General features: G+C 38.3%; 3 protein-coding genes across 11 annotated transcripts; 2 read left to right on the top strand and 1 right to left on the bottom strand.

Annotated features, from left to right (window-relative positions):
• The first annotated feature begins 160 nt into the window (after positions 1-160).
• Positions 161-1,393, top strand: LOC145966575 (transmembrane protein 216). Its single transcript, XM_083090761.1, has one exon. It carries the CDS (start codon positions 620-622, stop codon positions 1,046-1,048), a length of 429 nt encoding a protein of 142 aa, XP_082946887.1. The 5' UTR covers positions 161-619; the 3' UTR covers positions 1,049-1,393.
• Positions 1,394-1,891: 498 nt separating this feature from the next.
• LOC145966572 (adenosine 3'-phospho 5'-phosphosulfate transporter 1) lies at positions 1,892-10,249 on the bottom strand. 6 transcript variants are annotated; one of them, XM_083090755.1, is made up of 10 exons: positions 8,776-9,064; positions 6,213-8,676; positions 4,614-4,789; positions 4,054-4,262; positions 3,766-3,974; positions 3,366-3,590; positions 3,090-3,240; positions 2,792-3,003; positions 2,582-2,707; positions 1,892-2,505 (listed from the first exon to the last, which is right to left on the bottom strand). In XM_083090755.1, the coding sequence occupies exons 3-10, from the start codon at positions 4,643-4,645 to the stop codon at positions 2,338-2,340; spliced, it is 1,332 nt and encodes a 443-aa protein (XP_082946881.1). In that variant the 5' UTR covers positions 4,646-4,789; positions 6,213-8,676; positions 8,776-9,064; the 3' UTR covers positions 1,892-2,337. The 6 variants fall into 6 exon arrangements, with proteins under 6 accessions (XP_082946881.1, XP_082946880.1, XP_082946879.1 ...); XM_083090754.1 differs by having other exon boundaries at positions 4,614-4,770; positions 4,855-8,676; XM_083090753.1 differs by having other exon boundaries at positions 4,855-8,676.
• Positions 8,940-26,926, top strand: Pasilla (RNA-binding protein Nova-1-like protein passilla). Of its 4 annotated transcripts, none has more exons than XM_083090751.1 (6): positions 8,959-10,185; positions 12,963-13,109; positions 13,188-13,345; positions 13,787-14,138; positions 14,549-15,003; positions 15,074-15,214. In XM_083090751.1, the coding sequence occupies exons 1-6, from the start codon at positions 10,068-10,070 to the stop codon at positions 15,080-15,082; spliced, it is 1,239 nt and encodes a 412-aa protein (XP_082946877.1). In that variant the 5' UTR covers positions 8,959-10,067; the 3' UTR covers positions 15,083-15,214. The 4 variants fall into 4 exon arrangements, with proteins under 4 accessions (XP_082946874.1, XP_082946877.1, XP_082946876.1 ...); XM_083090750.1 differs by lacking the exon at positions 15,074-15,214 and adding an exon at positions 19,497-26,926 and having other exon boundaries at positions 8,973-10,185; XM_083090748.1 differs by having other exon boundaries at positions 8,940-10,185; positions 14,549-26,926.
• The last annotated feature ends 84 nt before the right edge of the window (positions 26,927-27,010 follow it).

A 27,010-nucleotide genomic window follows, 5' to 3' on the forward strand; every position in this document is an offset into this window, starting at 1 on the left:
GTCACGTGATCAAACGGGACGCTTTCCATTGCATATGCTTCAAATCATTTAGGCTGCGGTCAAGGAGACGCTGAAGATGCTTTGGAGCGTTTGATTGACCAATCAGGATAAAAGGAGTAAAGATTTCTTTAACCTGATTGGTCAATCAAACGCTTCAAAGCATCTTCAGTGTCTCCTTGACCGCAGTCTTAATCGCATGACCAAAGATTTCGAAGCATCTGTAAGATCAGCGGAATGCATCCTTATTTCAAGGAAAAAAATGAGCCCTAAAAATTTAATTGAAATCGGTCAAAGCAAGCAATAAAAATTCTATTTTCGCTCAATAATGGCAATGTCGCGAGGCGACTCGAAACCCATTCGAGTTCTCGTACGGTGTGTTAAAAATAAACACACGCACAAGCGTGAGCGTGGAAACGCGAGATTTCTCCACGATTGACATTATTTCCGTGATTCAGCTAGTGGAGATATATTAAGAAACGCGGGATGAGGCGATGCTGAAGATCGGATACACGTAAAATGCGCCTGTCGAAAACGACCGAGTGGATCGGATTCCGAGACTGGTAGGCGCAACGATCGAGCCGTCTCGGCGATTAAAGGGCAACCTCAAAGACCTGGAATAATGCCCACCGTAGCGAACTCGTCGCTCACCTACGAGATTCTCATGTACCTGAACTCCTACTACTTTGGTATGTTCGCCGTGTGCGAGTTGGGCATGGGACTGTTCAAGGCCGCGAACTTGCCCTCGCCAAGCACGAGCAAGGCCCTGATGGAGTTTGCGCTGTTGCTCTTCCTCCTAGCAACGGAGGGCGGCAGGATCTACCTGGGCAGAAAGGGGAATCTGACCGAGCGTGGAATACCGATTCTTATCGGGATAATCCTGACAATTCCTAGTTCGTTAGCGACGCTCTACTTGCTCCTTTGGCAGTACTACGTGCTCAGACTGGAGGTGATTCTCTGTAGCATACAGTTAGTCCTGTTGGCGTCCGAATTAGTCATCGCTTTTATGTGCCTTATAGCCATTTATCGACCACCGCCCCCAGAAAAATGATGTAGCTTTTCGATATTCTATTCTAGTCGCACGATGATTCTATTTTGCACTTGTCACTTTGCTTAACAATTCATTCCGAGTGTTAACAATTTGTCATAATCGAAGCCGAGCTATCTGCCTATCTTGCTTTTGTCAGATAGTAAGACTTTTCATTCTTAATAATAATTTTAATTATTGATATTTCTACATCTAAGAAACAAATCTATCGCATATTTTCTTTAAATCTGGTATAATCTTGCATTCTGCGTAATATGTTACGCATGGATACAATGAAATGTAGTGTGTATTGGTGTTTTGCAAATATCTCTTACTATTTTAAATAATAAAAATAAAGACTGGCTACTATAGGAAAGAGTTAAAAATCTACTTTTGTATCTTCCTCGAGATATATGCTTACATATAAAATGCAAAGATTTAAAGTTTTACAAACAATATACATTTTATACATTTGGATAGTGTGCCTTGTACATACACTAATCTACATTCCATAGACTGAGAATTAGAACAAACAGTTTGGAATCTAAATTTTGTGCAATATGATAATCTTAAAAGAAATTCAAATTATACATTCAGTAGCCACTTTATTTAAAAATGATGTGTGAGAATAAAACTAGAAAAGATTATATGTTTTATGTTGAAAAAAATGTTGGGATTTCTATAATTAATACTAACAATATAAACACTGCCATTTATATATATCTTATGTTGAAATGGATAGAAATGTATACATATGTATATAAATTCTATAAAAAAAAAAAAAAGAATTTGTGTAACCTCAGTGCTATGTCTATTCTTATTAAATATAATTGTTTGTAGTGGAAGAAAGTTTGCTGTACACACATATTTGTTTGTATATGTATTTATATCAAAATAAATATTTTTTAAATAAATAATATAATGGCATAGCACTTATTATATAATGCCGACATTCTTTCAGATCACATACCTCCAAGTACTTGTTTTTCAAAATACATTACATATATATGCAATGTACATCTCATAAATACAAATCTCATGATAAATATATTTCTCAAAGTTCATATGATTAAAAGCTATCAAAACTATTGAGAATATATACTCGCGGTACATAGTGTAGAGATTACGACTTCAAAATTGATTACAAACACAGGATAAAATTCTTAACTTAATACTTAGAGTGACAATCTGAATATATGTTTAATTACAATGACAGAATTCTATCCTAATTTACGACTATTACAATAAACAATTGATAGAATTCTACTTCTATGACAATTACAATTGCAATTCTCTGCTAAGTAATACAACTCTTAATGCTTTATACTATTCGCCGCGGCTCTCCGTCTTCTGATTGCGCGTAATCGATTGTTGCAATAAATTCGTAAAAATACCGAGCCAAATACCAACAGTATACCAAATACTCCAATAATAGTAATTTCGTGATGATAAATCAAGCAAGACAATAATATTGCCAAACCCTGCAACAGACATTGTTTATATATAATGTATCTTTTTTTTTACATTTTGATAATATAATATTCTATAAGCGTATACCTGACGAATAGTCATCATAATGACGAATGTAATTGATCCAAATTTCGAAATAGTGTAAAAGATGTACAATTGGCCACTTGCTGAACAAATTGATATCAGCAAACAATCGATTACAAACTTAGGGTACTATATGATAAGAAATCATTAGTATTATACTCTATGCAATGTAAAACGATAAAAAAACTAATGTGCAGTTGCAAAATTGGTTACCTTTGTCATGAACGAAAATATTAGCGGAAAGCTCGATTGCTGAAACAGAGACATTGCAGTCAGCAGACAGGAAAACATATTAACTGCACACATCATTTGTATGCTTGTTACACCATAGTCTATAAAAATTGCATTTTGCCAGGTACTCGTAAAACTATCTAATAATAAATAGCCTCCTAATAATATAACACCAGAGAGTGTTGTAGCTCCATCTGAAAGTATTTGTAAGTCTGTCATGTTTGACCGCATATTATGAGAAATATACATTGTATTCTGAATTAGTACTCAGGTATATTACCATTTTTATGATCAGAACTGTCCAACATAAAAAGAGTCATTCCGATGGAAATAAGAATCGCGGTAACATACTCGTAATATTCATATGTTGTATGCGAAATTATTTTTCCCATTATCATAACAGGAATAATTTTCGAAGCTTTAGCCAAAACCTAGAAAAGAAATGTTACACATATAAATTAGACATGTGAGTTTTCATAATTTTTCATAATTTAAAGAAAATAAAATCAGTAATTGGAGAAAAATCATATGTAAAATTACAATCCTAATTCTTTACCTGCGATGGAAAACTAACATACTTCAGAGCTTCATATTGACACCAACTGCTCATGATATTTGATAAAGAACAAAACGCATATTTATACAATGGCGTCTTATGTTGTGGCTGACGTTGAATAAGTAAGTATAATCCTGACATTGCAAAGGCAAGAATACGATTTACAAATACTAAGAATTGTGAATCTTGAAATCGTGCTTTATTACCAGAAGCATCTTCATACTCCTGTACAAAAAAATTGATTGTTTAATTAGAGAATTATAATACATACAAAAGCAAAATCAAGATATCAAGAAAATGTCAATCGCAGTAATAATTTTTCAATAATAAAATAACAACATTCTATGATAGATATTTGTAATATTTTGCAAATGTTGATACATTTATATTGTGAGCATACCTGTGTCATTATTTTTTCCTGCAAGTAACCCCATGTTAGATAACTGATTTGCAACCCAAAAAAACAATACATCAGGAGTAGGGCATCTTGAGTAAAAGTGCGTTGAATATGTGTGGAAGCATTGGAGGCATACGGAGGTGAATCCAAGAGACCTGTTTCACAATGTCCCATAAAACATGAATGTACCAATCTAGGGATGCAGCCTTTTCCTGTAGAAATATTTCTTAAATTATGATTGTCGCAATGCACATATCTAAAAATTTATATTAATTCTTTTCACCTACTTACCACTTCTTTGAATATATTTTGTATAGCGTACATATTTGTATATAAGGCAACCTGGCAGCAATATAGTGGCGTATCCCAATAGATTTAAACATAATCGAATGACCCAACTATACATAGACGTCTTGAAAATGTCTTCTCCATTATTTGTCAACGATTTGATGATCTCACTGATTCCGAATACGATACTGACTGAAAGCAGTAGCAGCAAGCTGCCAAATGTATTTTTTTATTACATTGTAATAAACATAAATTATATCTTCATATATTTACACAAAGTAGCAAAACACTCGGTGCAAAATTTACATCTGACAATAAATTCGTACCTATCTTATGATGTATCAAATATAGTACAATTTATTATAAGAAAATATTTTATAATAAATTACCTATCTTATGATATATCAAATATAGTACAATTTATTAGAAGAAAATATTTGATAAATACGATAAATGTGCATTAAATTATTTCGTCTAATTGCCTAACACTTGATCTGCATGAAAAGCAGAAACCTAATTTGTTTCGACCGTACTTTTAATACAAAGTCAGAATTAAAACGCACCAGATCACGCTGTCATTCATAAAGTTTCCCATACTTTTAGCGAAATGAGAAACTTTGGCGACCTGATTATCCGGTTATCCCATAACCTTCGTCATAGACAAAACTCTCTTACTTGGTCACACATGTATATCCACGTGAATGCAAGAATCTTCATCAACTGTGCATTATACAACACACTGCGAATTACAGAGAAATTGTAATTATATTCTTATCTGCTACTAATCATACTCTTATCTCCTACCGGTCCTATCATGCTTTATGGTGTTCTGATATTCAACAACGAAATGTAGATACATCGCAGAGAGTACATGTATACATATACGTGTATTCTATATGTGTATCATGGCGATTACACCCACTAGAGAGACATCAGAGGTGGATAAAATTTTTCAAGCACTAGCAAAAGACATTAAAATTTTTGTTATTTATTTCTCAGACGGAATCCCCGATGTGACAGTTCTAAGGATATGACGAAAGCGAGACCTGCCATCGGCAGGAAAGCGACGTCATTGACGCAGGACCTATCATCGCATTCGACATTCAATCATGTCAGCGGAAGCATTAAAACGCTTGCCAAACATACAACACGACGACAAATTGGCAACGAATCCGGCGAGCTCGGTACGAATTTAAACGTTACATCGCGATTGAAAATTATTTATAGGATCATTGTTTTGGCAGACGATTGTTCATCTCGATTTTTACGGTACACTCCGGGTAGATACGAAGCGCCCTACGCCTCGATACAGCCCTGATGACACGCGAGGAAGAATCACGCGCGCGCGCGCGCTTGGAGCGTGACAGTTTGATCCGGCGTTAGAAATGATGAAAAAAAAAATTATAAGCGTGAAGGACGTTTGCGCCCGAGAGAGCGAGATCGCACGAGACACGCGTCGTCGTCGACTTGTCAGAGCAGCGATATGTCAGTGAGCAGTAAAGTCGCGGCCTTGGGATAAGCGCACTTGTCAGATGTTGCGTCGCGCCTGCGTGTGCGATGCATGAATATTATACACACGTACACACACACACACACACACACACATATATATATATATATATATATATATATATGCATGTGCACGGCCGACTAACCCGGAGTCGTCTAAAAAAAACATGCGAGGGATTTGGCTCGATGACTCGCGTCGCAAGGACATTGGTTGCACCCCCGATTGTATCGTTGAATTTTGCAAATTTTGGGAGCAGAATCACGAACGCGGGACCGCCTTTTCTACAGGGACATTCCTATGCGGTGATTTGCATCCGATTATTCCTTAATGGAAAATCCAACGTCATCGTTTGTTTATGTCCTCTTAATGTCTAACGTTAAGTATCTAGGTAATTAAACGTTGCATTTGTTCGCTCAAGTTAATGTTTCGCGAAAGTTTACATTCATACGTGATTCATTGCGAGTTTCTGGGGAGAATTTTCCTTCCAGTCTAATTTCCTTTCGCTTTTCAGATGAAGAGAACGACGGAAGTTGACTTGGTCGGAATCGAAAATCCAAGCATTGAAACCGGTTGACCATAGTTATCGCATTACGTTGAGAATGACAGAGAGGACGGAGAGACGAAAGGGAGATACGTGTATATATATACATACTTGTTTCTTCCCCCTCATACTTGGCGGATGCTGGATAGAGATGTGATGCAATATCGGGAAAAAATTCCACGTTTATTAGCCAATCGAAAGATATGAAAAACCATGAGATTTCTTTCATTAACGAGTTCCGTCATTAGCGGTGATTTTTCTCCCCGACGAATAATGATCCTTGATCGATTATCACGACATTCCGTTTCGTAAAGCGTTTCCCTTTAGCCCAACTGCATTTAACGGCCGGTCGTTATCGGCCGCGTTATCGGGCTAATTAAGTATCTCTGCTGAGCAATACTTAATTGAATGAAAAAAGTTAAGTAAGTTTATTAAATTAATCCAATGATAGTGTAGAAAACTGTTGGATAATATCGAATAATGATACGAATAAAATTTTTTATATTATTTTTTAATATTTTTTTTTAGCGGAGAGATCGAATCATACGAATAAAATTTTTTATATTATTTTTTGGCATTTTTTTTAAGCTTTGATTTTCATATTACTTTTATATTATTTTTTAGCATTTTTTTTAGCTTTTTTAGCTTCGATTAGAACCGGATAAAACAATCGATTGATCAATTTGAATTATTATTACTTCCATCACGTGTGTTTCTTATTCAACAACTAGATGTATTATAAGCTGTCACAAACAGTAGCATAAGTATTAAAATAGAAGATAACTACAGAAGATACTATGCTATAATAACTAATAATATGCTAATTAATACTGTACTATTATTATTCAATGTAATACTGCACTATTGCATCACCCGTATCTTTTGTCAGTTATTACCAGTTCATTTTGCCGTCTACGATTATTGGCGATAAAGAAGCGTGCAGAAGGTGTTTGGTAATAGAAACACTCGAGATAAAAGACGCAACAGTTCTTACAGTCGAGAACTGCAAAAGACTCCAAGACTGTATTCAAAGTTTACTCCGATATTGTATCTCTCCACGATATTATTCAATATCTTGCTCACTGTATCGCTTTCCAAAATTTCATGCGAACCTTTTTTTGCACATAGTCGAAAAATTATTCACGCCTTGACATTTTACTTTTTGAGAGAGACGATCGTTTCGGTTCGACAACACCGTCAAAGCTGTGCTTATTCATTATCAAATACAATCTATGTTATTCGATTGATTTCTAGCTTATTCAATCTCGATAGAAATCTATTGAGAAATTTTTTTTTCCCTCGAGCCAAGCACACACATGGCATGACCGATAGCGCGATTAATTAAGAGCCCGATCTTGCCGTCCCACTTTTTTCAATATTGCATTCAGAATCTTGATATATCTATGGTGACTATTATTCTAAAGGACAGTCCTTTATTTTAAGTAGCTGTCCTTTAGATTTATTCATTTTTTCAAAACTCAATTTTGTCCTTTATTTTTACAATTTGTCCTTTATTTTTTTATTTAGCGTTCAATATCTAATGTCGTATTAACGTGAGAATTTTTACGAAAACTTCGTAGACTTCTGATAGTCACAGTTTTGTTTTTTTGTTTTTTTTTTGTTTTTATTTGCTCGGCGATCTACAGGCTTGTCCTTTATTTTCTCTCTGAAAATATGGTCACCGCGGCGTAGATATACCTGACATTCTATCCTGCGCTTTATTATGCCTCAATCTTCTAGCCCATCCAGAGTACAGTGTGTCATGCGCAAACCATGACTCTGCTGCATTAGACGTCGTAAATATCGCAACCATCACCAGATGGGCGCTTCTTGTATCGTACATGACAGTCAGGTGCCGACGTGTATCGTATGACTAATCGTCGTGAGGAAAATAACTAACAATGATGCGTAATTGACAGTTATGGTGTTTCTACAAGCGTCGTAGAAACGCTATTCGTGTATCGGTTACCGGTCTTATGTTTCCAAACAAGATTCGTTGGCGAACGCTAACAGACTCTTGGAATCAAATCGTATCAATGAGAGATAAATACGACGCTAAAGGTAGCTCGAAAGTTTTTCCGAACGTTATGTTCATTTATCTTTCACGCACGCGCGCGTTTAACTTTACGTCAAACTCCACCGTGCTTTTTTTTTATACTTTCAAAATGTATGAAATACGAGAATGTGAGGAAGTATCGATCGGCGAGGGATTGGAGCACGAAGGAATCACGGATTTCATCTCTCGTAATGCGCAGAGGAACTTTGCCCCCGGCTCGGATAATCTCTCGTACGCCCCGGGTGTATTTGTTCTCTATCTCCCTCTCTCTCTCTCTCTCTAATACATTTTTAGATCAAGGATAAGAAATCGAGCTATCGCGCGATCCGTCGTCATCATCGATGCATGGCTGCAGCGAGCGGAGTGGTAGGCGCAGATCGCGCTATCGGGTTTACGGAGGCGCAAAGGTCGCCGACGACGACGAGAAGAACGGTAACTATGTTCCCACTGCATCGAGATTCATAACACCACTGTATACTGGGTGTGCCGAGAAGAACGGTCCTTATAATTTGCCCAGATCTAAAATAGAAACCGAATTGTATCCGATCTCGGAGATACTTTTTACTTCCTGGAATTAATTCAACAAGTATTTGGTACGTGAAATAAATCGAAGCTCACCCAAATTTCCCACTCTCCTTCCTAAAAAAAAAAAAAAAAGAAATCGAAAGAAGTCGTCGCGGCGGGAAAACGCCGCGGCGAGAATCGAAAACTCAAACGTCAAACGTCACGAAGCGCGGAGACTGCGCGCGAGCCGCGGTCGCAAATTCGATCTAAAGCGCGCGCGTTCGGGCGCGCAGGACGACGCATCGGGGACAGGCAGAGCAGCGGCAGCGTCGGGTTACATTCGCGCCCTTCGCTCCCCGCCCCGCCAGTTGCTTACGTAACGAGCGCGCCCGTCGCGTTGCACCGCGCGCGCCGCGTTTTACCGAAGGACTCCCGGAAGTGTCATCTCCGCGAGGCTGAAGTTCCTGAAAGCGGGGAACGACGGCGCCCACGACGCACTCTGCTCGATCCGCTCCTGTCAAACGGAGCTCGCGCGCGATAGGGCTGGCGAGAGAACGGAAGACAGAGAGAGAAAGAGAGATAAACTGCGCGCGCACCAGGAGAGAGAGAGAGATAAAGGCTCGCAGCGGAGCGATAGGGATCCCGCCGTAGGCTAGACGAGGACGCGACGAGCCTAGAGAGGTGTACACGAGTCCGCACACCGAGTATCAACCAGCTGGTTGGCAAGGGAGCCGCGAGCAGTCGCCAGTGAGACGCGGCACCCCGCGTGTGTCACTTGTTCTCGTTCACTCATCCGCACGGTTCGTTCGTTCGTCCGTCCGTCCGTCCGTACGTGCGCGCGTACGTCCGTGGCGCGGGTACTACCTCCTCCTCCTCCTCCTCCTTCTCCTCCTTCTGTACCTAGTTTGTTGTATCGTACCCCTCCCGCGCGGCGTATCTGCGGTAAACGAGACGAGTGGGTCTGCGGCAAGCTCCGTCGTCGTCGCCGTCATCGTCGTCATCATCGTCATCGTCGCACGTCCGTACGTACGTCCGAGAGCGGGTAACGTCGTGCCTCCTCACTCCGCGCCTGGCACCTCATTCTCGGGACACGACACTTCCCGACGCATCGTCTGCTGTTGCCTCCTCCACCTCATCCCCATCGTTCCATCGTTCGTCTTGCTCGCGCGCTTCGCTTCGTTTCTCCTCTTCTCTCGTTTTCCGCACCTCTCTCTTCTTCTTCTTCTCTCTCTCTCTCTCTCTCTCTCTCTCTGCCGTTCTGGCCTTCCTCCTCCCTCTCCCCCTCCGCCCCTGATCGGTAGGAGTGTGCGGCGCGAGTTCCGTGTGTATATATCTCTCCTCCCGTGTTGTGTACCGCCTGGTTCTCGTGCCTGTGTGTGTTACGTGCGCGCAACGAGCGAACCAAGATGGCCGCCGACTCAGGAATGGAGACGTGTCCCTCCCCGGAGATTGCGGACTCCAGAAAGCGGCCGCTCGACTGCGACGCGGAGAACGGCGCGACCAAGAGGTCGCACTACGGATCAGGTATTCCCATCGGGGCGTCGTCGACGCCGCGCGTCAACGTCGCGACTCGGCCGCGACTCGGTGGTCGACGTCGGTGATTTCGCTCGCTCTCATCTCCGAGCTCCGGGCCTTCTCTCTCTCTCTCTCTCTCGCGTGCACGCATACTCGCGCACCGATATATACGCGCCAATAGGCAATACGTGCATGGATACGCGCGGGAACGTCCGTCTCTCTCGCTCTCCGCCTCCCTCTCTTCCTACAACCCCGCGCCATCTCTCTCTCTCTCTCTCTCTCTCTCTCTCTCTCTTTCTTTCTCTCCCTTGCTCCGTCTTTCGCGCGCGCCTTTGACAATCTCGTCGTCGCCGCCGCCGCGCTCTGTTGACACGACGCGGATCGCCGGGCCATTCCCTTTCGTTTCCCACTTCGTGGGGGCCTCGTCGACGGATCGCTTCGCCCGGCGATCGCCGTATGTATCGCGACAAAGCACCGCGCCTCGTCTCGCGCATCCTCTGCCGTGCCACGTCTCCTCTCCTTCCGCCCGCCTCGACGTCCTCTTTTTCCTTTTTTTTTCTTCCTCTCTCTGTCTCTCTCTCTCTTTGTTCGCGTTCTCTGTCGCGCGTCCCATCTTCCACGATCTACAGAGTCGCGCGCGCGATCGCGTCAAGTTCGACGACTGAGCCAGCGGGTGTTTTAAATACCGACCTTCCGACCCGCGTTTGACGTTTTCCTCTTCCTCTCCTCGTCCGGCTCTTTCTCGCTCACTCTCTCTATCTATCTCTTTCTCTGTCTTCCTCGATTACGTGTGGGCGGTCGTGCCTGTGGAACATTGTTAATGGAGGACCGCTTCCACGGCGGCGGCTGCTTCTACGGTGACTCTGCAACTTTGTCGCGCGAACATCGTGAAAATAGCGGCTGCGCCGCCACGTTCTCGTCGTCTTTGTGCATCATCCGCGGGCGCGAGTCGCTCTCCGCACCGCGTATCCCGTGTCGCGGTGCCGCAGCCACCGTCGTCGTCGTCGTCATCGTCGTCGTCCTCGACAAGTCGCCGTCGTCGACGTAGTCACGCGCGCCGCCGCTGCCATCCGCGCGCAGAACGACGGCGCCCACTCTAGGATGTGGCGCATCGGTGAGTTGTCACGCACGCACGCACCGCGCCGCACCTCTCCGCCGCGCAGACGAGGTTGCGGGTCAAGGTCGCCGGGCCAGCGAGCGAGCGAGCGAGCGAGCGAACCAACCGACGAGCCGAGCCGAGCCGAGCCGAGTCGAGCCAGCGCGCAGGGTTTCCATCTGTCAAACAGCTGTTTGCCTTCCGCGCGCCCGACTTCCCGCTGCGCGCCGTCCCTTTCGGCCCGATCTCTTCGCATCGATCTCGGTTACCGTTTTCTCCTTCGCCTTCGCCCTTCGCGATGCACCCGGGATCTCGGCTCATCTCCAAAGGGTGGTCCGATGTACGAAATACGTCTACGCACTCCATCGGCCACGTTGACCTTTCTATCGTGACATTCGATCTGATCGTATTGATATTAGTCGTTTTTTCGAGCGCGATCATCTCTTTTTTAATCACGCTGCTGGATTCAAAGGGCAAAGTGATTCTTGAAAAAAAGTCAAGTAAATTGTTATCGTGAATTCTATTCGTTTTAAGCTCTTAATCGGGCGACTCATGTGTGTGTCTTTTGGCTCGATTGCACCGAGGTTAGTCATCGCGATGACCGTGATCGATTCCATTTTTTTTCTCTTTGTTCATGACATAATCAAAATTTACTATCCGGAAAGAGCGAATAATCTCCAAACGAAAAGTTGATTAATCAAAATTGCCGGTGTAATTGGGAATGGGTTAACTCGATTGATAATTTTCGTTGACGAGAGGTTTTTCGGAATCTGAAATTGTGTCGAATGATTAAGCTTACGATGGAAAATTGTAAATAGATTAATCAATATACGTGATTGATTACGAATTCAACCGCGATTGTTTTCTCTCTCTAGGAATAGTCGAGTTAACAATTTAATCTCAAACTGTCATTTCCAAGAACTGATAATCATTAATTACGTAAATTTTTTTTTTATCTTTTAGACTTCTTATTTACGTACCACATATTTATTCCGATGACCATGTGTCATCATTCGTGTCACCAATTCGTCGATATCGACTGGTTTAGATTTCCTGGAGTTTCTTTAATCACTTTTAAAACGTGTTCGATTACGTGTGCGGGTGTAAACAAGAAAAAAAGAATCATGTGCGTTTTCGAAACATGATTAAAAAAATGTACGTGATTGCAGATAAAAATATTGATTTTGTAAAACAAAGAGAATCTCGATCTTTGATCATTGACAATTTTCAGCCATAGCTCGTTTAATCAACGAAATAAAATGATGCTTCTCGAGTTGCATTAGCATGTGACATTTAAGAGTTGAAAAAAGAGATCGGGCCGATTCTTCTTGAAATTAATTCAATTTTCAGAAAAATATCATTGGAGAAATATTTTGTTCATAAAATATATCCATGTCTTCAATGCTTTGAAGTATTAATAATTCCTTAGACATATAATTTTTTTTATCCACTTTGAATCAATAAAAAGATTTTTTGAAATCTGATCTTTAATTCACTCAGGGAGAGAAATTAATATACATTTTTTAAATATAAAATATCTTTTTTTTTAATCATTCTATACATGCATAATATTTTATCATTAAACACGTTTCAATAATTTCTTCCCTATTTCCTTTTAGATTAATTTTAAATTACATACCGTTATTCAGAGAAAATGATTAAGAAGATAATTTGAATTCTGATTTCGCAGGAGGAGATGGAACCTATCACCTTAAAGTGTTGGTCCCCGGTGTGGCGGCCGGGGCCATTATTGGAAAAGGTGGAGACACAATTGCTCAACTTCAAAAAGATACAGGGGCAAGGGTGAAGATGTCTAAATCACACGATTTCTATCCTGGTATATATTTAAATTGTATACATACACGAGATTTTCTTTATTGGTTCAATTATCAAGAAAGCCGTTTTTTATTTACAGGAACTACCGAGAGGGTATGCCTAATCACCGGCACCGTAGATGCTATAATGGAAGTTATGGAATTTATCATGGATAAAATACGCGAGAAGCCTGATCTTACTTCGAAAACTACAGTTGACTTTGACTCTGGTAAAGCCACAGCGGAGAGAGACAAGCAGGTATAAGACTCAAACATTTTATGTGTAAAATAAATTTTTTTTAATATCCCTGTCTTCTCTTTTATATACAAGATATTTTTTCAAAACAATTGTTTTATTAATAGTTATTAATAGTTTATATTTTTCTTATAGAAAAATATAATACAGATTCTGGAATAAAAATTAAAAATAATTATACAGATTCTAGAATATTTATCTTCTTAACAGGTTGTCTTTTAAAAATAATGGTAATTGCTATAATTTGCTTATATATAATATTGATAATTCTCTTTATAAAAAAACATGGTATATTAACAATAATCATTTATAAAGAATATAGTTGCTAAATTTATACCAGATAAAATGATTTGTCTCTGATAATTAAGCTTGTAACTGTTCTCTTTGTTGCATATGCAAATTTTGTATGCGCTAATGACACATGAGTCGAAACTGCTATTTCAGGTCAAAATTTTGGTACCTAATAGCACCGCGGGGATGATAATAGGAAAAGCCGGGAATTATATTAAGCAAATTAAAGAAGAATCCGGCTCGTACGTCCAAATAAGTCAGAAGGCTAAAGATCTATCTCTTCAAGAGCGATGTATAACAGTGATTGGTGAGAAAGAGAATAATCACAGGGCGTTACATATGATCTTAGCGAAAGTAGCGGATGATCCACAAAGTGGTACCTGTCTTAATGTCAGTTATGCGGATGTAAGTGGTCCGGTTGCCAACTACAATCCTACAGGCAGTCCTTATGCTCAAGCCCCCACAAGCACTCCCACGTACACATCTACAGCTGGCTTAAATACAGGTTAGTATTTAACAAGTTTTATAATGCTGATAAAGCATTCTCTCTGCAATGTAATGAAATACTGTTTTATTAGTATCATCTATGATTATATAATAACATTATGTAATAATAATAATTATATATATACATTGCTGTAAACTTTCAAATAGGCGCTCAAATTTTATTATTAAATAACTGCAGATGTCGGAAAAACTCACTGTATTGAATAAAAAAAAAGAAAAATAAAGAAACTATCTTTCATATGTCTTTAGAATCGTGCAAGAAATATTGCGCTTTATTCGTATTTTCTCTTTTTTTTCTTGTTTTAATCAAACTTCGGATCATGCATGTAGATTTATAGTTTAATGAGAAATCGTCTTTTATCGTCTTGTGATTAATAAAATATGGTAATTATATGTTTATTATTTTAGTGAGTCTCTTGAACGGTGCTGGTTTGAGTCTTAACTTGAATCTGGGCGCGGCCATTACAGCGGGCACGGCACCAGTAACGACGCAGCTGCTGGAACATATAAAACTGAATCTACGTACGACAGGTTTCTCCGAGCCCGCTGCTACGGAGATACTCGCCGCGATCGCAACTCTCGCCAAATATAATATCCTCGGGATGGGCATAGGAATGCCGTCTAGTATGAGCTATCTGGGCAACCCGATGGACAGCACGACGACCGCGAATGGCTCGAACAACAATGGCGGTGTATTCGGACCCATCGGGACTGTGCCTGCACTCGGATCAACTTCGCCGACGCCACGCAATACCCTCGATCGTTACGAGCCGTTCGATCCGTTCCGACAGAACAACACCGCCGCCAGCGCGATACACCTGAACAACAATTCGTTTGGCCTGGGCACTAACCAGTTATCACTTGTAAGTAAGAGTCCTACACAGGTAGACGCCAACAACAAGGAGACCAAGAAAGTAGACATAGAAATTGCAGAGGTTATAGTGGGAGCTATTCTGGGACCCGGTGGTCGTGCCCTCATTGAGATTCAGCACCTAAGTGGCGCCAACATACAAATCTCTAAGAAGGGCATGTTCGCCCCTGGTACCAGGAACCGCATAGTGACTATCACGGGTTATCCCAATGCGATCAACACTGCTCAATACTTGATCGAGCAGAGGATCAGTGAAGAAGAGGCGAAGCGAGCACGTCAGAATGCCATCGCCAGTATGATACATTGATTTCAAGTACAGCACTCCTCTTGTTCATCCCCATTATTGAGCTCCGTTGTTCACCTCTTCACACCCTGAGAAAGTAGAACGCGCCCGGATACGGCGCGCGATTCTCTTCTCTCCTCTATATACTTTTGACATATATATATATATATATACATACATATATATATATTTCGTCCAACATCGCCAATCTACCGCCCGTTGTCATCTATCGCGCTGCGTTGTCACTATAGCGCTTGCATTGTCGTGTCACTTACGTTCGTACATCCATCATGGCTCGTCAACACATTTATCTCTATCTTTTAAGATTATATTATGACATATATGTATATATATATATATATGTATGTATATGTATGTATATATATATATATATATATATATATATATATATATATATGTATATGTATGTATAGATGTATAACTACTACGATTGTTCTGTGATACACCACATTACGGGGCTTTATCACACACGACACGCGCGTATCGCATCAGAGTTGCCACGAATAATTAGTTGTTATTGTGTATAGCGCATTACCAGTTGAGGTAATCCACACGATGTAATTGTTATCGATTCGGAAAGATTCGATTACGGCATCTCTTTAGCCAAACACAATTGTTCACACACCACTGACAAACTACACTCCACACTTGGAAAGATCCGGCTTCTTCTTTCGATAGACAAACTTTTCTGCCTGGATAATATTGCGAATGCATTCTCAGATTTTTATGGGACATATTTCACCATAATAATCCAAAAAGGTCCAGCTCATACAGAACTCAACGTCGAAACGGCAATGAATCTAGGTCAATCATCGATTCGTCAACTGAGGAATGTTGAGACAAGAGTTTCGTGTGATCAACATTCTGAATTGTCTTTCGAGATGGGAAATACTTAGACTAATCTCTCTCTTTTTATAAAATGTATTATTTACTTCGTTCATCGATTACACAGAGTAATATCTTGGCAAAACCAAAGAGTTTATATATATATATATATATATACACGCACACACATATACAGAATGTTTCGGAAAAAGAATTATAAATTTTTAGAGTTTAAAATTTTGAGTTCTAAAACTTTGTAAAATTTTTTCCGAAACTTCTCATAATGCAAAAATATCTGGAAAAAGTTTAATATATTCATATATATATATATATATATATATATATATAATCCAAAGTGAGAGCTATTCTATATATATATATAAACATATATTTATATATTTACAATATCGCTGGCTGGTCCAGTTAAGTAAAAATAACGAATAACTCGTTATTGCCAAGTTATATTCTTAATTCCAAAGCATTTAAGTCTCCATCTCTGAACATAAACCTCGTCTAACTTTTCGTAGCTCTTATATTGTTAGAGTAATATATACAAAACTAGATTAACTTTAAACTTGTTATTACTTTTTAATATATATTTCTAAGGGATGGACAAATCTATTTACGCTTTAGCACTCGTTTACTAGGATAATACCTTTTGCACATCATTTTAGATAATATTCTCAAATTATATAGTTTGCGCACGTGCGTGCAATTGTTCCATTATTTATCTAGAATTTTTAGTCTAATTATTTCCTCTTTTAAGACGATCGTCAGTTGACTACGATTAAGATCTATTAATATTTTGCCTGGCGTTTTACTTTAGTCTCATTTAATCAGACTCGATATTGGAATTTGTTACGTGCCTTTTGAGAGAAAGTAGGATCTATATTGGCGTTTGCTTTCTTAAAATGACAAACGCTCGTTCGTTTAAACGACACTTTTCGGAAGTCTTTTATTTACGTGCGAGCTTTTTTCCTCGATTTGTCTTTTTCTTACCGCGCGCGAGACTTTTTACCGATACAGATTCGTGTATTTTAAAATGATCTAGCAGAGATTTATCGATTATAGACGTATACGAGAATCTCTTCTGTTTTGCACATTTTAATCATTACTTTGGACAATCTCGATTATTTAGCCAAATCGCATATTTTTGGGTTCTGTATGGAATGTAAAAGGGAGCGTTTTTCGTCACCGGAAGCGAATTGACAGGTTTGTCGAATGATAGGATCGATTTAAACATTGTTTCAGACAAATCTGTTGCGCTTTCGCTGTTTGTTCGGAAGAAAGGATATCCGCTAAGAGAGTAGGAATTTTTATAATCATTCTTTCTTTTTTTTTTTGAGGATAGGTAAATAGGAAGGGGTGATATAAGCTAGGTAGTAATCAATAATGGGTGTAGTTAAACTAATGATTATATCGAAATGAAATATATAACTGTACATGAGTACAATTCATAAATGGAGGCGCTGGCCCACCGCTCTTTAAACAATGACTTGTATATTTATAAATATCGCATAACGGGAATGATAATGATAATATATTATGCAGAGAGAAAGATATATATGTATATATACATACACATACTTATACATGCATATATATATACAGGTATATGTATATATGTGTGTACGCATGTATGTATTATACAGCGAGAACGATGCATTAGATTAATACAAAGATTAATAAAAAGAGAAATCACGTTAAATGAATTATAAAAATGACGTATATATGTATATATATATAAAAGAAAGAAAAAATATATATATAAATATATAATATATATGCAGAAATATTATATATATGAAAGAATGTGGAGATGAGATATTATAAAAGATTGTTAACAAAATATTTGCGTCCGCAAAGGGGAGAGAACAGATTTATGTTTATCCATAAATTCTATGTGAACTCTATTATCAATTAAACTTCACTGTGTTGCCCAAATAGATTGAAAAGTCACTGAGAAATATGAAATAATTAATTAGGTTGCTGTAGATAGATCAATTCTAAAGTTTTAAGAGAGCATATATAAATGTAACTTATAGATATTAATTTAATTTATGGATTAGTGTGTTCTGATGGCCTTCGTGCTATTAATGCTAACGGCAGCATAATATATTTCATTATATATTGATTAATATAAAAGAATAATATGTACACAAGTCTATATCGTCATTCTCTTCGAAATCATCACATTAGAGCTATTATTAATTTGGTTACCGCTGATTCTCTCATCGCGCTACAAATCTTTCATTATAATCGGCTGTCAACATTCTCTGGCCAGCTGCCGACAGACGAAAGATGCTCAGTTTGTCGCGCGATACGAGACGAGCGTGTAAAGAAAAAAAAAAGAAAAAAAGAACAGAAAAAGAAAAAAGCATTTGTCATTCGAATTTGCCATTAGTCCCGTTTCCACACACAAGTACACATACACGATTTTACATTGCCACTGCTACAAATATGTACGTTACCTATTAGATTTAATATTATTTATTCGTCTTTCATATTCACAATTCTCAATGTTATTTAATCGTTCTAATATTTATTCGCGTCTCTCGGACTCAAGTGTCGCATTATATATGAAAAGCATCGATTGAGGATCGGCATCTTTATTTTATATCTCCATGTTGTTAAAGTTGTGAGAGAGAGAGAGAGAGATGAAGATTAACTATATAGTCTCATCCGATTGTAACGCAACTGTGAACGAGATTGGACGATAAACTCTTGAACCGAAAACTCGCTTACGCGTCGCGATTCGCTCCCGCTTTTGCTTCTCCACTTTAAATTATATGTCTCTAGGAAGCGGTTGCTCTTAGAAGCGATTACTATATTACTTTCGCACGAATTTTCGCCTCCAAACCCGTTCACTATACTATTACCGTACATTCGCAATAGCCATGCTCTTAGCGTTGTTCGCGTATAGCGTTAAAGCAAATTGAAAGAAACAATCGCCCATGGCACCTCGTATCTTCATTAGCGCAGAATGAAGCGACTAATTTTGTGATATGCATCGCCTGTTGGTACAAATGATACAAGTTATGACGTACATGTTTGTAGATAGATGCAATATATTTGAAACGAGGAGGAGAGAGGAGGAGGTGGAGAAGGGAGGAGGTCTCTCTGACAAACAACTTGTAGGTAGCAGTTTCACGTTATAAACTAGGAATAGAGTTCTCTCTGATATTAAACATTCCGTAGTAGAGCAGATTCCGTATATAAGACTAGCTGTGATGGAGCCGAGAAAGAGAGTGTATATTTATCAGCCGCCAATACGCGAAAGATGTCGAACGAACGAACGAACGAATTATGTATGTACGTTGATATAGAATGTAAAATTGTAGAATTTATTTGCGCAGGTAAAGTAAAGCGCTTGTCACGGCATGCCGCAAAGTTCGGCCAAGACGAGGGGGAGATCGAAGGAGGAAAGAGGACAGCTTCGTCACGCAGCGCGCACGAAAATAAAGTTAACATGCTCGATGCTCGTTAAGCATGATAACGGATATTTCGCGCGATGACGTCCGTATTTGTTTTTCGACGACGAGAGATCAGGACAATTCTCTTCCCCTAAATGAATGCGTAAACAACACACGCGTGGAGGACAAATGCATCTCCATGCGATATATACTCCGGGTAAGAATCAAACGAGAAACGCAAAAGGAAAAAACACATATAGAGGCCATAGCGCGATCAGCCAGTCTAACATAAGTATTCTCTTTAGTGTAATATTGATTTATAAAGAGTATACCGCCTGTTATAAATTTTAGTGATCGTATCGATATGATTCGTAAAGTTTGCGACATTGAAAGTGTTATTTTAAATAGATTCAAAAGTATTTCTCTTCGAGCAAAGCTTTATGATTGCTTATCTGATGCAAATGTCGAAATCTTCTCAGTCAACAACAAAGTGCTAAGTATAGATATATTTTTCAAGACTCGGGATTGAGAAAAGGAGATGTAGAAGATTCTAATATACATTTCTGTGTAAAAAGTGTGCGATTGTTAGTGAATTTGCTTTGTAAAATGATTACGAGTTATGACGCTGAAGATTGATCACAAGATCACGCGTAAGATCGCTCTTTCCAGTAGCTCGAAGATGTACACGGTTGTCATTATATTAAAATAACACTTTCGATTAAACTTTCCTAATGTCGTTTAACAGTATGTGCGTATATATGCGTTAGTACGTGTATATATCTATCTTCGACGTATATTACGTAATAACAAGATATATAACGACGAAATCAACATTTCCGCGTGCAAAGTCGTGTCCCGTATGCGATCAATTTGGAGCAGAGATAATTTTACCGCAAATATTAGATTGATAATTGACGTGCCGCAAATATATTGAATGTACATCAATAGTAGGGTATTTTATTAACAACAAAATCGTCGTTACATGTTTAATGATATTGATTCGCATGGGGACTTTTTTTTTAACCCTTTCCGAAACAATTTCGATCGAAATCATCTAGCATCGCTACATGAACAGACGCTACTTCCTTCAATTTCTTTGTGAAAATTCGCATATTCGATTATTCGATTCATCGAAGAAAAAATGTTTTTCGAGATAATTTTTGCGAGAGAGACGTCGGCGTATTCTCTCGAAAATGATGCGACTCCGCGAGATCGTGAGAACGGAAAGGGTTAAACGACTCGCGTGTATCATATCGTCGAGGATTTTTCAAGAGAAACGACGACGATGCATTCGCGCACGAGGTGGCAAAGCAGTATTGATCGGCCAGTCAATGTTACCTACGAGTTGTTTAACGAGAGGACAACATACTGTTGCAATAGACCCGACAGTCGTCGCCGCCAAAAGCATTTCCCCGCCCCCTTTCCCCTTCTTGTTAGGAGAATCTTTTATTTTTTCATACAGCGCTTTGTTTTGTACAGTTTAAGATATATTTCTTTGTTTCTACTCGCCAAGACCGCGGCGTGTCGCCAGTCGATAGGACTGTACACAGGACAGTTAGGCGTATAGACATGTAGCTAGTTTCTTAAATCTCTTGTGAAATATTATAAAACAAATTATAAAACATGATCGAACTGTCCGAGATGAAAGAGGAAAGAGAGATAAATATATAATTCTACGTATCTGCGTATACTATCGTGTATACTCTCTCGTATGAGAATACTAAAGGAATCTATTAAGGAGAGAAAGAGAGAGAGAGAGAGAATTAAAATATATACAACCCTCGCAAGAAAGCGAGAGGAAGAAAGAAAGAGAGAGATAGGGAGAAAAACCGCGAGAAAAAGGTGTAGCGTAGTAATCAGGGAACTGTAGGAATTGCATTGACTCGCCTCAATTCTAATTACGACTATTGTTACAGTAACTATTAAATGAATCTTCGACACTTCGTTGCCGCGCGTAAGGGTGACTCGTGTGTCACGTTACTTGGCTGTGTGTGCTAGGCTACATCGTAAAGATCATGTTCCATCGTACTTTCTCATCGCATTAATCTCCATTAAGATCCGATGTAAAGGGGAAAAAAATTGAAAAAAAACAAAGAAAGAAAACGCAAAAAAGAGGCAGAAAGTGATATTCAAAAAATCGCGCCAAGAATTTAAAATAATAATAATAATTATAATAATAATAATAATATTAATCTGCTGCATGTCACTCCACATCCTTTAGTGCCATATCGAATCTATCTTCCCTCTTTCCCCCTCCCCCTTTCCAATTTCATCAGCCACCACACTTGTTAACGTTTGACAGTAGAATGTATTGTTAAAGATGTGTATTTCCTGCACGACAGGCAGGCCGTTTTCAATTAAAAAGTCGAACATTTATTTCCCATTAATATATGCTAAATATATATATAATATCGTTATGGAGTATATATTTTACGAGATACCTTTATGTACTCCTATATATTCTTAGTTTGCAATAAAATGGAGACTCTCGCAGCAGCCAGAAATATTACGAGGATAGAAAAAAAAAAGTGGGAGAGGGATTTAACGCTTTCGCTGTAATAGACACTGAGCTGTAAATTGAGAGAGAAACGTTATCTATATAAATGAACACTATAATTTCGACATTGTTGCGTTGTGCACATGTTTGCGTTTCCTGACTTTTTTTTCTTTCACGTGTGTCTTGTTCTAAATACAAATTTGTTCTACACGATCGACGATAATAATTAAAAAAAAATTAGAGATGCAACAATTTCTGGAGTAATATTCCTGTACAATTAATCTGATTGAAATTAATCGTTACGATTAATGTTGACGGAAAGGAAAAAAAGAGAAAATTTAGATGAATTTTTTATAAAAATCAGTAAATTCAATAATATTGAACGAACGTTTTTAAAAATTGTATCGGCGAAAAGAATTTATATCGAATGTGTATTGTACCGGAAGGCGGATGGAGGGCCTAATGGATTAATGGATAACAATTCAAATAACAATTTAAAAAAAAAAGAGAAAATACAGACATATATACACACAAGTGTTAGCTATTGCAATATATAGTATATATATATATATTACAATCAATTATTGTTTCAGAAAGAATGTTGCATTTTTCTCTATATTAAGAATTTTACTTATCTATACTTAGTTTACTGCCACTTTTTTGCAATCGTTCGCTATAATCAAATGTTTAAACGATAGGGCGAATTCGCCAAGATAGCCAAGGAAATCAATGTAAAACGTAATATATTACGCTAAGGGACATGTTACACTAAGATATATTGTTATAGAGAACGTCGCAAAAAAAAAAAAGAGGAAATTATTTATTACATCGTGTATCGCATCGATTGACAATAGCGGAAACGAAGTTTTATTATACATGTAATGTGCGCGCGCGCACGAAAGATAGCATACAGATTATCGAAGATTGCAGCATTCAGAAATCATTCGATTAGTCACGACGTGAGATATATATTTCCCATATCACGATCTTTATCGTTTATCTAATTCAACATCATTCTCATAAAGTAACGCGGAAAGACCATTTAATCGAGAGAGAGGGAGAGGGAGAGAAAAAAAAGAGTAAAATCGACTAAAAGGAAAGAAAATTAATGTATCGAAACGCACACATAACGAGGCGATGTTACGTGTGTCCGCGCGACAACTAGAACACACATTCGTTACAAAATAATTAAGAGGATTGTACAAAATTGTATGTAATGTTATTTTATCGGAAGTGAGAATATTATAATAGAGTTAGGCTGTTAATATGGTATATTATTTTGGGTAAGAGCATATAATGTAAGAGAAGAGAAATATGAAAAAAAAAAATTACACAAGACGTGAGATCGTTGTTGTTGAGGTAGAAGTAGCAAACATAGCAGCTCGGGGATTAAAAAAATGAATATAAAAAAATAAAATAAAGTAGCGACGAAGGGTGGGAGGAAGGGAAGGAAGAAAGAGGAAACTATTGAGTACCTTGTTGAGTATAAGTAGTATATATTGCTATAAAAGTCGCAAGTGCACGTGGGTGCGCGTGTGCTCTCATCCCACACAATCATGACTCGTTCACGTACATACATACATACACACATAAACACACGCATACACATTGTATAATGTCAAAATTGCATGCCTACACACGAATAGAAAATCCTGCAGACAAATGAAACAGAGAGAACGCGCGTTTGCGCTTCACTTTCGCGATGAGATAAGTCTTTTTCGTGCGTCTTAGGGCGTACTCGGCGAATTATTAGATTGAGAGAAAGAGAGAAAATAGTGTTATCTTCCATATATGATATAATATATATATACATATATATATATAATCGAGATATATATGAGAGCGAGAGAGGGAGAGAGAGAGAGAGCAGCTGGCTGCAAAGGTACCATAGAGAGATTTATTCGTCTCGCACCGATAATGAAATCACACGATCAAGAGTATTGTACCTTACATTCCTTCGGCTATAAAATAATTTAAGGACACGTGCACACACGACATGCATACACATACAACACACATACATGCGACAGTGCGTTCTTTCTTCATCATCATGCGTTTTATCGAGTTTGAAGCGAATTATGCCGTACACACGATTAGACGAAAAAAAAAAAAAAAAGAGAATCCACACACATCGTTATACATTTTATGCTATAATTGTGCACACGGTTCGGTTTTTCTTTTTCCTTGTCTCGAACACGAAACGAGAACGACGGTGCATTAACGAGCAATGGGCAAAATTGCGTATTTTTTAATATTCCGAGGCGTGTCTCGCCTCCGCGAAGAGAGGGAGAGAAAAAAAATATAGGAAAAAAGGGTATTGCGATATTCAACTCCTTACTAGACAGAGAGAGAGAAAACTATAAGATTATCGATATTTACGCTAAGTTAGTGGTAAAAGTAGTCGTAATTCTTCGGAAGATACGGATATTTAGGCAAGTAAGCAAGGACCCGAGAAAGCGAATATAGGCGAAAAGATTGTAACCGGTTATCATCGAGATAATAGCGAGGTGTCCGCGGTATCGTTGATCTTGATTTCGCTGCGATTATCTCTCGGAAATGAAGACGATAAACAAAACGTATATAATCATCAACATCTTGATTAATTTTATTATTAATTTTATAATTTGAAAATCATTCAATCATTCGATAATTTCCCAACGATAAATCGTATATTTCGACATTATGCATTGCTTATGACATTGCACGATGTTAAGAAACTCCGTCGAGGAAAAAGTGATACATTTAATTTTTAATTAAACGAGAGAATATGCCAAGAACACATGCGTATTGACAATTCAACGAATCACTTTTGAGAAATAATTTTCATAAACTCTTCTCTTTTCTATCCACGATATAGAGAAAATATAAAGTTTATCGATGAAATGTCAATCAACAAGCGTATTTCTTGGCATTGGGTCAATCCGAATTTTATTCCACCTCAAAAATAATCGTGTAATGTACTTCAAAATCTAAAAAATCGCAAAATAATAATTTTATAGGACAACAATAATATTCAATGATCGACGATACCGTGAACGATCGCGTGAAATATCTCGGAGAGATACATTACGGCAAAGAGCTATGTGTGTAAGGGACTATATACGCGACGGTAAAAAGAACGGCAAATCGAAGCGCAATTTTGTCAAATGAAGTTGATAAGAGCATATTCGTAAGGCTTACAGAGAATTCTCTATTTATTGATCGACCGCGAGGAGCGATGATTTTACTTTTGCACTTTCGCGCTCGTCGACGAAATTTAATTAACTGCTCTTTGATCCCGACGTGACCTCTCTTTTAATGGGCATCACTATTATTGTTATCGATGAAGTATATAATTTAGTTCACACACACGAGCATTCTTTCCGAGAAGGGCTAATCTTATAATATTATTACTTTACACTCTAACCACATTTATTTGCATTCATAAATTGTTATTCTTTCATCATCTCTCAATTTATCTCCATTCAATGTTGAATAATTATATAAAAGTAAAAAAAAAGCAAACAAACAAACATAATATATTAACTATTTTCACTCATTGAGAAGCATCGTTACCTGTATGACAAGTGACCATAATAAGAGCATAATAAACAATCGCTCATTAAATGCATTCTGTTGTTCTTCATTTCATGACCTGGCCACCGTCCATACATCCATCCATTTGTCCATTCAGTGTCGCAGTATGATCATACGTCATACGCGTTCATCGTCTCTCTCTCTTCATTCACCAAAGAAAAAAGAAAAATATTTTCCGGCTGAATTTCTCGGTAACACACTCTGGTCTCTTCTATTCTATATACTCGATCCAAGTTACGAAGTACGATTGTAATTTTGTGGAAATTGGGAAGGTTTGTGTCTAATCTCGCACGATTAGACGGCGATGAATTCGCGAGAGCCTTCCAAATTTCGACAAAAAAAAAGAGAAAGAAAGAAAAACATCGCAACGGTACAGATGGACAGATCGCGCGCGTAGCCTTTATATTGTTCAAATCTCTAATGGATCTTCCCCGTTAAACATCGGTTGAAGTTAATTGAGACTTTCTGCTTCCATAGAGAGGTTCATAATTATTAACATTAATGTTTTTTAAGGGGATCATTCTACGTATAATCATTATTTTAATCTCCATAATGAAGCGCGATAGACGAGCAGAAATTTTTGATATATACATTTTCTCTCTTTATTAATGTAACGCGATGTACTCGCAACTGTACCGTTGATCCCAGAGATTGTAAAATCTTTACGCGGCGGCGAATGGAAGATGCAGATTTCATTGTGCGTGAAAAAGAGAGCCGTTCGATGTACACAATATTCGTGGCAATATTCGAATGAGGCGCGATTATATCCGTGTCCGGCCGATTCTAAGATTGGGGGGGACATAGGTCAATGTCAACAAATCGTTGTCAATCAAATTTGTGATGTTAAGGCACAGGCGAATTGTTGTTTCGCGCATATATCACGGCTTTTATATATATTAAAATATTCGAATATATATAATATATATTTGTATCTTCTTTGTATATATTTACATAATGTGTATCTCATTAAGCATGTCGTAATTATGGATACACGCATCTTTTTCTCTCCTTTTTTTTTCTTTTCTTCTCATTTTACATTCCATTAAGTGTACAATCTCGAGCGTATAAGAGACGATATAGTCTCTTCTAACTAGTCAGTAGAAAATGAAGGATTGTATTTTTTTACACGACGAATTGTTTGTAAATAAGACGGAGAAGGTGATGGTTGATCAGCGGGTGGATCGAGGATTATACGGTCTATTTCGAACGATCTTATTATCGAGTTTTTAATAAAAGAGAAAGATATGTAATGTAAACTCTTAAAGAAGTAAGAAATAAAAAGCTATTTTTGTACAGATAATTATAATTAGTCCCGACAGTTTATTACGAGCTCTTGCGCGCACCATGCATCAATTTATGATGAAATATCGCGACTTATATTCGT

Source organism: Camponotus vicinus, unplaced genomic scaffold (assembly GCF_025532165.1).
Source record: "Camponotus vicinus isolate PSW18456_S1 unplaced genomic scaffold, iyCamVici1.0 SCAF_2, whole genome shotgun sequence".
In the NCBI taxonomy this organism is placed as follows: Eukaryota; Metazoa; Arthropoda; class Insecta; order Hymenoptera; family Formicidae; genus Camponotus; species Camponotus vicinus.

What these genes read in the sequence shown, in the direction of transcription:
- LOC145966575 (XM_083090761.1), top strand. Translation starts at nt 620, where the DNA reads ATGCCCACCGTAGCGAACTCGTCGCTCACCTACGAGATTCTCATGTAC.
- LOC145966572 (XM_083090752.1), bottom strand. Translation starts at nt 9,671, where the DNA reads ATGACGATGATGACGACGATGACGGCGACGACGACGGAGCTTGCCGCA. An exon ending in GGTACGATACAACAAACTAG is followed by an intron (nt 4,263 to 9,561) that starts GTACAGAAGGAG and finishes TACATTTGGCAG; the next exon opens with CTTGCTGCTACTGCTTTCAG. An exon ending in AGGAAAAAATAATGACACAG is followed by an intron (nt 3,591 to 3,765) that starts GTATGCTCACAA and finishes TTTTTTGTACAG; the next exon opens with GAGTATGAAGATGCTTCTGG.
- Pasilla (XM_083090748.1), top strand. Translation starts at nt 10,068, where the DNA reads ATGGCCGCCGACTCAGGAATGGAGACGTGTCCCTCCCCGGAGATTGCG. An exon ending in GAGGTCGCACTACGGATCAG is followed by an intron (nt 10,186 to 12,962) that starts GTATTCCCATCG and finishes CTGATTTCGCAG; the next exon opens with GAGGAGATGGAACCTATCAC. An exon ending in ATCACACGATTTCTATCCTG is followed by an intron (nt 13,110 to 13,187) that starts GTATATATTTAA and finishes TTTTATTTACAG; the next exon opens with GAACTACCGAGAGGGTATGC.